The 12078-nt window shown below is 37.0% G+C and overlaps 1 protein-coding gene across 5 annotated transcripts in view; it reads left to right on the top strand.

The window, feature by feature from the left end:
- Window positions 1–12078, top strand: part of camkk1a (calcium/calmodulin-dependent protein kinase kinase 1, alpha a) — a 92216-nt gene that overhangs the window by 50938 nt on the left and 29200 nt on the right. For all 5 annotated transcript variants that reach the window (XM_084414512.1, XM_084414515.1, XM_084414514.1 and 2 more), the window contains exons 4-8: window positions 419–466; window positions 662–715; window positions 8192–8243; window positions 8403–8536; window positions 11617–11653. In XM_084414512.1, coding sequence (XP_084270638.1) covers window positions 419–466; window positions 662–715; window positions 8192–8243; window positions 8403–8536; window positions 11617–11653 — 325 coding nt within the window. The remainder of the gene's footprint in view (window positions 1–418; window positions 467–661; window positions 716–8191; window positions 8244–8402; window positions 8537–11616; window positions 11654–12078) is intronic.

The raw sequence follows: 12078 nt of genomic DNA, 5'->3' as shown, positions 1-12078 counted from the left end.
GTGGTTTTTCACGTGACAAGCATTGCCATGGAAATAATAATACATAAAAATGCTAAGCGATCAAGATCTTCAATGAAAACCAATATTTAACTGCAAAGTGGATCAGATTTTCTGCCAATAGTTAATTGTCAGGCAATGGGAAACTGAGATTGCAGTATTTGCTGTCATAGTCAACCGGGATGCAAAATGATTTTTAAATCTTTTCTTTTGCAGTTTCCATTCTTCCCTGGTGGAATAGGTTATGAAACTAATGCAGAGATTTGTTGTTTCTGCCTGTAGCTGGCTTACATGTTCCCTCTGATGTGCAATATATTAATATAGTGTCACAGGTCCTTTGTGTGTGCAGCTGGTATTGATTCGAATCTCTCTCTGTCTCTGTTCTTTTCTCTCTTTCTTTCTCGCTCTCTCACAATTTCAGGATTGCATCCAGCTTAACCAATATAAGTTAAAGAGTGAGATTGGGAAGGTAAGCCCCCCTACGTTATTGTCATATTGCATAATTTTGATAATCGACGTGCCTATATAAATCACAATTGTGTTTCATAGCAGACATTCAGACACTGACTCTTTCTGACCCTCAGCTCAGTCTCATAGTCTGACTCATCAGAATCTATGTATTTTGTTTGTCTTATTTCCTCTATCCATTTCTTCTATCTTAAAGGGCTCATATGGTGTTGTCAAGTTGGCGTACAACGAGGATGATGACAAATATTATGTAAGTACCTTTTAAAATGACAACATTTTACATTTGGATGTCCTTGTTGCATCTAGAGCAGTGCTGTAGGCTGGTGGGCTGGCCTGTATGGCCAAAACTGAATTTGGTGATGCTTTAAATTCAGTCATGAGGTGAGTTTTGTGTTTGTATTGTGAGTGATTGAGGATGCAAAATAAAGGTAAGAAATAATATACTGAGGAAAAGAGATTGGAAAGAGAAAAAGGCATGTCAGAGAGGATGATGTATGAGATGCAGGATAGATTGAATGGTAATGAAAATTAGAGCAGATGGGGGAGGGTTGTGATATAACAGTGATGGCAAGAATGTGCAGCAGTCCTTATTTTTATTTGGAGCTGTTCATATCAGCCCACAACACAATATGCACACAGTAACCGGACAAACACAGAGATAGACAAAAAATATTTTCATCATTTTCTTCTGATACATATAGTTTAATTGGCTGGACAGCAAAGAGCACACAAGCAGAACATGATCTGTTCAAATTATGTTTTATTATCTATCTATAAATTACAGAAACGTCTGTCTGTCTGTCTGTCTGTGTATGTGTGTGTCTGTTCCTCGCATATCTCTCGAACCGTTAGTCCGATTGATTTCAAACTCGACAGGTGTCTCGCCACAGGCACGAGTAAGTGCAGTGCCAAGTTTGACATTGTTTGGATGAGAAATGCAAAAGATATTGTTAAAAATAACAGTAAAAGAAGCACTTAGAAGGTTGTGGTTTAAAAATAAACATTCTGACATAAACAGAACAGCTGTGTGTCAGCTACACTGTTTACTTTTGAATATTATAGTTTGGTTCCAAAACGTGATAAATCCATGATAAATCCATTTTGATTCATTTGAGTAAAAATGTGTTTTCTTTACCAAGAAAGTGACAAGATGAAAACCACTATTTTCTGTTTCAAACTTTCACATAGCATCTTTAGGTTATAATAACATAAAAAAAATTCAAATCCAGATTTTGATTTTCAAAGATTTATTATAAAAACGGATTATTTTCCCCAAAAATGCAATAAATTCATGACACTTTTTTTTTTTTTCAAAATGCAATTAATCCATTGAATCAATATAAAAGTTATTTTTTATCATATTGAAACTGTTGAAATCAGCCATCGCTAAGAAATATATCCTGAACTTTTTTTGATGGCGATCAGCTCACAAAAACTGATTTTGCACGGGCACTTTGCACGGGCATCAGCCTATTCACAAACTGTTTGCTCAAGCATAGCGTTTTCTCGGAGTTCACTTTGTGCTTTCTACCATGCACATATAAAAATGTCACTGAACTTTTGCTGTGTAATTGTAACAATGAGCACTCAAACACATCAAACCAACAATTAGGCTACTAAAAACACACTCAAAAACTGATTTTGCACGGGCATTTTGCACTAGTATTACTAAAATGTAGAAAATTGTCCTGCTGTGTAACTATCCTCATCTTGAACTAAAATACAAAAGCATATCTGTAATGAACAAAATGGATAGAAATAAAATGTAAAAAAACGACTGTATTTTCATATTGCCCCTAAAATATATATATATAAAATACATTTGTAATATTTTGCCACCAAGCCCTGTGTTAGAACCTGACACAAAAGACTTTTTAAGAAAAAGTATTTTTAAATGGATATTTTTGGGGGCATCTTTTCCAATTTTGCTAATCAGGCCAATAAATCAGGAAGTAAATAAGACATTTTTACATTTTTACATCAGGAAGAGGGATATTTTCTCCTTCTACTCTTAATTTTTTTTTTGTCACATTTATGTATAGCTATTATCAAAAAGTGAGATTTTTAACATTAATAAGCATAAAATAAGTTAAAATAAGTGCTTATTTTTGCAGATGCAGGCAGCATGGGAGCTAACCATTGGAAACAGTGTCAGAATAGCTGAATATTTTGAAATATCCGGCAGTGTGACATAAAATTACTCTACTCAGCATTTTCATGTTGTATTAGAATTGTGTATGCAGGCTCATGATAATGGAGAGACTACGTGGAATGCATGTAAAGGATAGATATGGTCAAACAGTTTAAGTGTGGAATAAGGAAACACACAGTCTAAGGTCCTGTTTACACCTGGTATTAAGATGCATTTTGGTCGATCGGATCACGAGTAGACAAGGAAGACGTGCCTTTTTACACCTGGTGTTTTAATCTGTCTTTTGTCCACTTTAAACCACTTCAGTCCAGATTTATTCGAGGGGAGAGCTTATGGGCGGGTAAATGTATGGCATTTTTTAAAGATTTTTCAATCTAATGGACAAAATAAGCTTGCACAATTTACATATGAATGCGCCCGGAGACGATGGAAAAACATACAGAGAGCAGCAGCTTACATTTTACATTACAATATGTGTTAAATATCAGGAATGGTGAGAGAACACAGTGTTTGGTTTGTTTTCGTCTTCAAACCAAACTTGGCTCTTCAGCCGACAAAGTTTAAATCTTGTCTGGCTAGAGTGCTTCCCATTATGTTTACGCGTTAAGGTAGTAGGTGGAGAGTAGTTGGTCTTTTGCGGCTGTTCGAACACGTTCGACCACACGAGTGTCTATTCTACGAAAGCAATCCGGTCAAATGCATTTTCGAGTACCTCTGGAAGTGGTCGAAAGTGGACAAGCTCAAAATGTTTTAGAACCCGTTTACACCTGTATTTAGCGCCATACACTTGTAATCCGATCAACCAAAACGCATCTTAATACCAGGTGTAAACAGGGCCTAAATGACTTGATTGACATGTTGTTGTTGGTGCTATAGTGGTGTTTTCAGAGTCTCTGAGATGCCGGATGGACAGGCTCTTGTGCTCCACAATCTTTATATTGTACGAGTAGTGCTAAAGCAAATCACATCTATTGAGAGCCTATTCATTGGATGAAAGCACTTTGCTAATAAGAGAGCTCAGATGAGATTGGTTAGACTCCTTCATGCTGAGAAAAAGGCCACAAACACTCAAACTAGCACTTCTCACAACAGGAGAAAAGCACAGCTGAAATCATAACCTTGAAGAAAATGGGCTGGATCATCTTCTGTCGGAATATATATAAGAGGGGGTGTCTTGGTTTTTTCCGAAGCATGCACATACTGGAATCGAAATGCATGAATCCAGCATCACATCGTGTATCAGCATAAAGGAGGTCTTATTTGGTAGGTGTGATCTAATCTAATCACATCTGATTATTTTCTTGTCCTCCTCATAGTCATCTGTCACAATAGACAGTGGGCCCTATTTTAACGATCTGAAACGCAAGTGTCAAAGCGCAAAGCGCAAGTAACTTTGTGGGCGGGTCTCGGCGCTGTTGCTATTTTACCGGCGGGATAAATGACTCTTGCGCCTGGCGCAAATCTAAAAGGGGTTGGTCTGAAGTAGCTTCATTATTCATAGGTGTGGTTTGGGCGTAACGTGAAATAAACCAATCAGAGCATCATCTCACATTCCCTTTAAGAGCAGACGCACTTTTTCCTTGGCGTATTGCTATTATAACGGCGGATTTGCCAGGCGCGCGCCAGGAGTGGTTCACAGCCGAGGAGAGCAACGCTCTCGTCACGGCCGTAAAAGAGAGAGAAGTGACATTGGGGATGGGAGAAACACACCCACATTAGCTTCGGTTAAACAGGCATATAATAATGTGGGTAAATGTGTAAGCTAGATGTATGCTTTTATAATAAATTATTATATTTATAATAAATTATCTATCTATCTATCTATCTATCTATCTATCTATCTATCTATCTATCTATCTATCTATCTATCGTAATAATATGATTTGCAAAAATGAAAACTGCTGCTTCTGTGTAGATTAGAGAATCACAGTGTATGAGCGTTGTGCACTCTATACATTATGGTCAAGCATGCGCCCTTAAAATAGCATAATGAACAACGCGCAACGCGCCACTGACTTTAGACTAGGTTTTTTCTGGCCAGTGGCGCAATTGTTTTATGGAACAGTAAAATAGCACCAGGGAACGTTTGCGCCGGAACACGCCTCCTTTTTTGCGCTGAACCGCCCAGGGAGCGCAAGTTCATTCCCTAGTTTAGCGACGTGCTTCTGTGGAGGGAAAAGCGCGCTTTGCGCGGGTGCAAAATAGGAATGAAACATGCGTCGGTGTACAAAGTCAATTGCGCTGGGTGCAAGATAGGGCCCAGTGTGTCTGAAAGCGAGATATAGCTCCTGGCTTACAGCTACATTCATTAATTCATGCTGTTTGGATATATAACAGCAAGGATGAGAAGAGGACAAAGATCAAATCCCTTCATAAAGGCAGAGTAGAGTGAGAGTACCCCCGTCTCTGGCCTTTACACTCCACTGACCTCAGAAACTTATGAGCAGGGTATTACCGGTCTTACAATTTCCACACATTCTCTTTTTTCTTTACCGGTTGAATGAATCTTGAAATTAAAACTAATTCTTAACTCGATGTGTTTTCTCCTGCTCCACACTTTCAGTCTTTCTCATGCTTGTGTTTAAGTTTCAAGAAACTTAAACAGCATATTAGAATGATTTCTGAAGGATCATGTGACTGGAGTAATGACTGTTGAACATTTAGCTTTGCCATCAAAAGAATAAATTATATTTTAAAATATATTAAAATAATACAATTATTTTAAGTTGTAATAATAATTCACAATATTACTGTTTTTACTGGATGTACTGAACAGTGGGGATTTCTTTAAGACTGCAAGGGAAGCTCGGCTTTCCCTATAATGTCAACAAATTAATGGTCAAATATGTACTATTGTGTTAACATTTGGACTAAAAATGCGTTAGAAAACGTTCATCTCAAAGACGAGTTCGTTCAGAATCAGTTACATACAGCAGGTCGGCTGACTCGATTTCCTTCTCATACATTGCCGTAGCGTCACAGTGCATTTGCCTGTTGAAGCCCAGCGTCCATTGACTTCAATAGGGCTTCTTTGAACAGTTTTTTCAGTGCTTCGAAACTAGACGGTCATTGGATAAATGCTGCGATTATGTCGCGCCCACGGACGCTCAGCTTCTCTGGGGGTTAACGGGGAGTGGGCTGGCCTGGACTCCGGGCTTCTGCGTGATGATTGGAGGGTCTGTCGAAAGTCTGCATTTCCTTTTGATTGACAGCGATTTCATACAATTAAAAAGTCGCTGATGCTGAAGCTATTCGAGCTCAGTCCCATCGCGGATTTTTAAACTGTTGTCGAAAGACAAACTTGGTATTTGCTTGGTATATTTCTTGGTATTTGCTTGTCGTAATTGCTAGCTAATTTTCATAATACATTTCACACAATTATATATTTATACCTTTATTATATTATTACTTATTATATTTTTTATATTATTATTAGTAATAATTTTAAAATAATTATTAAAATAATAAAAAAATATATTAGTAGTAGTAGTAGTATTATTATACTTTATTATATTATTATTTATACTTTTATTATATTATTACATTTATACAATTATACCTAACTCTGCTGGCCATTGAGAGGACACTGGTCAAGTCACTGGAAAAGACGCCTAGTTGGTACGACAGGGTCACAGAGCATTTTCTTGAAAAGGAACGTATAAATAAATGGACCAGTTTTATGATGTAGGCCGAAAATGAGCTCTTTGAAAGATCAGCAGCCGCCACTGGTGCTGAATGTTTTAACAAATAAATACAGATTTATTGAGCATAAGCGACTTCTTCAAAAACATTTTTAAAAATCTTACCAACCCCAAACTTTTGAATGATAGTGTGTGTATGTATCAATTATAAATAAATAATAATAATAATAATAATATATATGGTGGCATTTTTACTTGTGTACCACTGTATTTTTCATAGTATACAATAAATACAGTTCCATCATCACCACCTGTAACAAACTTTATTTAGGTATTGCTTCCCTTGTGGAAAAAAAAAAACCTATACCAAAATGTATTTAAAATACATTTATTTCATACTAAGTATACTACAAAGCCATTAACATATTTACTGACATATCGCTTGAGACTTTATTTTGGAGTACTACTTTATTGCGCAATGCACATTTCTTAATATTTAAGCCTTATAATGTGTTTAATATCACTATTAGTAAGGATAGTATGATCTCTGTATAATATCAGTACCTAAAGTATACTTAAGTTGCAATAGTTCCACTTTAGCACAATCAAATATACAGTACTTAAGTTTATCTTTAGTTGGACCTCAGCACAATTTCCTGACAACTTAATTGCATTAAGTACAAAAAGTTGTTCCATTTAGCAGACTTTAAGTATATCAGTTTAGTGTACTAAAAAATACAATTGCAGGGTATTAAATATGTAATGTATTTGTAGTATACTTAGCATAAAATAAATGTATTTCAAATACATTTTAGTATATTTATTTTTCACTTATCAGCAGGGTTACTTGCTGATTCATCTCATCGTTTCCCAGTCATTTATATTCGGACGCTTCAGTTCTTTCCATCCCTGCTGCATTCTAACGAGCAATTTGGTTTCATCGTCCTCACCTCGGGCATGTTCATAAAACATTCATGTTTTCCCCTTCACTCTTTTTGAACTGATTTATTTAAACTCTTCAGCAATACAGATGTAGATCTCCTCCAGCTGTCCTTGAGACTTTTTCCTGTTGCTGACTGTTATTGACTCGCGTCAGAAGTTGTGCATGCTTTCAGTTTTAAGATGAATGGGGCCTTTTTATTGTTGCTGTATGTGTTTTAAACATTTATTATTCTGAGACATTGGATTTTACAGCATGAAAAATTAAGGGAAAAGACCACAGAGTTTCAACATGTGCTTCAGTTAAAATTTTAATTCTTTCCATGACAGTATGTGAAAGTGTGTCATGAGAAACTCGAGGATGAATTTTGAAATTGTCAGGCACTCACTCATTACAAAACCTCATGTTTTCTGCAGGTGCTAGAAGCCCAGTTGAAAAGTAGACAAGACACAGGTGCACAATTCTTCTGTAATGGACATCTTCCATTATAAAAATTACACAGATGACTCAGTATGTGTTTCCCAGGAAGTACATGTTTTAAAAGCCCAGTTCTGTGTGCCAAAAGCAATTTATTTGATTAACGTTTCAATTGCTTACAAAGACATCTGATCCAAGCATCAGCGGTTGAATGTTGCTCAACCTTTTTTTTTTCTTCTCTCGAGAAAAAAACAATATGCTTGCTTCTTATTCTGTCACTCACTGTTTGTGACCAAATTTCTACATTCACTTTAGCAATCACTTGCACAGAAACACTGCTGTGAGGGGAATTTTGAGTGTCCCATCAAGGCCAGAAGCAAACGACAGAAAACTACAGTTGATTGAACTCTGTGAAAGCTGTTTGATTAGTGTGTAAATGGAAAAAAGTCAGTTATGTCACCCACTTTATAGGCTCAGGCTAATGGAAATAAGCTATGTTTGAGAAGACCTCTGTGTATAATAGTTTGGAAATAGATTGTCTATTTGTCTCATTGCATCCGTGTCTTTGTTTTGCAGGCAATGAAAGTGGTATCTAAGAAGAAGCTGATGAAACAGTATGGTTTCCCTCGTATGTATAGCATTTAAATTAAGTTTTAATTTGAAACCATATGTATGCAGATGTTAAGCACAGCAGATGTTGCTCTTTGGGGCAGATGTTTAAGTAGTCTGAGGAATCCTAGCAGCATCCTAAGTTCCTTTTATTCTTAATCATTCTCTCGCTGTGCAGGCCGCCCTCCTCCCCGAGGTCCTAAAGCAGCCCAGGGAGAGCAGCCCAAGGTGCTTGGTCCTCTGGAGAGAGTTTACCAGGAGATAGCCATCCTGAAAAAACTGGACCACCTCAACATTGTTAAACTGGTTGAGGTAAGGATTACGAACAAATCTATTAATTCATATAATCCATTGTTAATGAACTTGTGCTAATCATCTGAGTTCTCAAGATTTTTACATCACAAAACATCATAATACATTTTTTTTTTATTTTTTTTTTATATATATATATATTTTTTTTTATCCTGTTTTTAACCCTCTTTGAATTTTTTTTTTTTGTATAGGCGTGACACATTGACTTGGAAGTAAGCACTGCTATGATTTGGTAACATTTTTGCATATTAAAATAATTGTTGTTAAAAAATATCTCGTCACATAGTTGAAACACTTGCCAACAATGTGAAACATTTATGCATATTGCATATGCTTTATAAGTCTTGGTTGTGGCAAATAAAGTGTAAGTACTTGGAGTTACCACAGTTATAGTTGACAAATGATAACTTGCGGTGTTTCATGTAAACGGAATTATAAACGAATGTACTATCGTTTGTCGCACTGTTGTTCTTATAGGCTATCCTTTGCGATAAAGAGAAAAACGTATACACTGTCAATTGCAGTGTCATGTTTTAAATGAAATGAAACGTGTTGTAATGTCTTACTGATGACAAAACACTGAAGCTTTTATTCAGGATTATTCTTCCGTATCCAGGAAATTCCCCATATTAACCCCTTAAATGCCGAAGCAAAGGAAAGAACAGCAAATCACAACTATTCACACTGTTCATTTACACGACAATGGCAGTTGGGTGCCTGATAGCTCAGACTTTTGAAAAAGGGGTTTCAAAGTGCATGTTTTTGAAAACAGTCTCCATGTAAACAACAAAAACACGAATCTGTGAAAACGATGACATCATGCACATACGTATTACATGTTCAGTCTAAAGTGTTTCATCACCATCTAATGGCCTGGCAGCAGAATACAGCGTTTTTAGTCGTTTTTGCCGATCCGTGTGAATGGGGATCGTTTTGACAATGGTGTCATCTATCCGAGGAAAACTCAAAGGAAAAACTTCTCCGTTTTAAGCATATCGTTGTCGTGTAAATGTACCCTAAAGTTCATCCACGCTTTCTTAATCTTAAAATCACAAGAAAGGCAAAGACAAAGATTTTTGCACAACTTGGCAGTGCAAAACGTCTTGTAATCCTCAGAGGCATCTCTATGGTTTTGTTGCTGGAGTAATCCTGTTTGTGTCTCTCTTGTATTTACTATTACATGACATGCTGGAGTCGGTGGGTGGCGCTAAAGATACAAGGATGTAGAAGTAGGCGTTGATTTTCTTCTGCAGAGGCGGTCTTTCATCGCATGATTACATCATAATGTGACAAAATCTGAAACGAGTCGTTTGAGGAGCTTGGTTTCAATAAAAGCTGTTTTTCGACTAACAAGGAAGTCCTTCCGTCTAAACTCTCTTTCAAATTCCCTTTGTTTCTTAATATTTTCTGAATTAATGAGCTTCTTGTCTTTCTGAGCAAAGTTATTTCCTTCTGAACAAACGTCATTTCAAACTTCCTTCCTCAAAGAATGAACAGAACAACCAAACAAACAATCCCTCTGAACTATCCTTCCTTCCTTCCTTCCTTCCTTCCTTCCTTCCTTCCTTCCTTCCTTCCTTCCTTCCTTCCTTCCTTCCTTCCTTCCTTCCTTCCTTCCTTCCTTCCTTCCTTCCTTCCTTCCTTCCTTCCTTCCTTCCTTCCTTCCTTCCTTCCTTCCTTCCTTCCTTCCTTCCTTCATTCATTCATTCATTCATTCATTCCTTCCTTTCAAACTTCCTGCTCTCTGTTCCTTCTTCCTTCCTTCCAAACCAATTAATGATTTGATTAATGATTAATTATTTGACAACCACTTGAAAGAAATGTTGTTTAACACTGGTTCTCTGGCAGTCAGGTGTAAACCTCAAGTTAAAATGGGAAATACTATAAAAACACAGAGAGATGAAATTTGGAAGGAAATGGACTTCTGCACCGACCACTCAATAACACACCCAGACGACCTAGTCATGTGTCATTATGTAATTTGTGCCAAAGAGGGGACAAAATAATAGCAACACAATGAAAATCAGCCCGTAATGTCCTGAGAATAGGGTGGAGATGAGTGCAATCGATCGTAGGAAGGTAGAATGGAGGGATGCTGAAGGAGAAAAGCGCCTTTCCTTCTCTCCCCCTATGGTTCCGTCTGAGTGCTCTTCAATCACAGCAGCACCCACGTACGTCAGCAAAATTAGAAAAGAGGGGTGAGAGAGTGCATGCGAGAGAAAATTGAAACAGAGCATGAAAAATGTTTAAAGGAATCTTAGAAAGTGAACCAGAGGAACCACCTACACTCCCTCTCCTACTGCCGGCCCAAGTACAGTCTGAAGTCAAGAAGAGTATAGAATACAGAAGGAATACAGAAATGGAGCTCTGCTGACAGTGAAGGACGAGGTGCACCTGATGCGTATTGAATCTCATCACCAGAGTAAAACTAAAAGTAGCGACTCTGTGCCAGTAGCTTGGCTGTTTTCAAATGAAGTGTAGCTTTAGTGTCTAGCTTTTCCAGTATCAGGGAACGTTTCCAAGCAGTGACATAGAATGACATATGCTTTTTCCGTCATATAGCATTTGCACACACAGCTTTAAAGCCAAGCGAGCTGATGCAATAATCACACACACTCTTCTAAAATGTTGTCTTTCATGTAGTGTTGGACAGTCTGATGTTTTTCTCTGCTTAATAGTGTAGCTGTTAAAACATTGCTGAAAAATATGTTTCCCACAAAGCTCCTCTGTAATGTTTGCAGCTGTAGATGCCCTTATTTTTTTATGTTGAAATCGAATATGCTGTGTCCTCATGTGCAGACTCACACTGAATCTGTGCCTGCTCAAATCTGTGCCTGCTAAAAAATTTACTCACAAACTTCTACACAAGTTCTACAATAGCTTTCAGCTATTCATAACAGGATTGAACACATTTGAGCAGTTTAATTCCACAGATTTTTCCAACATAATCAATGAAGAAAAAAGTCATAATTTGCTTTGAACCTACTAATGGATGTCACAGAGTTTCCTAGACCCCAAGAATGCTGGAAATCATACAGTGCATGTAGCAAGTGGTGTTTTTAATACAATTTCTGTTTCAGGTGCTGGATGATCCAGCGGAGGACAACCTTCACATGGGTATGTTCTTTTTTGTTGCCATATAATTCTAGTGGTAAAATCAATGGCACTTCTTTGTAAAAGATGCAGCAAATGATGGTGTTTTACAGTAGCTAATGTTTGATCAGTTGTCACTGTATTAAAGTTATGCATGGTCATTCTAAAATATCCATTAACCCAATTGTATTTACACTACAGTTCAAAGGTTTGGGGTCAGTAAGATTTCTATTTAAATAAATTAATACTTTTAATCAAAAGTGACAGTATAAATATTTACAATATTACAAAAGATTTCTATTTCAAATAAAAAGTGTTCTTTTGAAATTTCTATTCATCAAAGAATCCTGAGGGAGGGGGGAGGGAGGGGGTGTATCGCGGTTTCCACAAAACTATTAATCAACAGTTTTCAATATTGATAAGAAGTTTTTCTTGTGCACCAAATCCTG

Source organism: Rutilus rutilus, assembly GCF_951802725.1.
Source record: "Rutilus rutilus genome assembly, chromosome: 7".
Lineage (NCBI taxonomy): Eukaryota > Metazoa > Chordata > Actinopteri > Cypriniformes > Leuciscidae > Rutilus > Rutilus rutilus.
The sequence above is the reverse complement of the archived record's forward strand: the minus strand, read 5'-3'. Positions and strand labels throughout refer to the sequence as shown.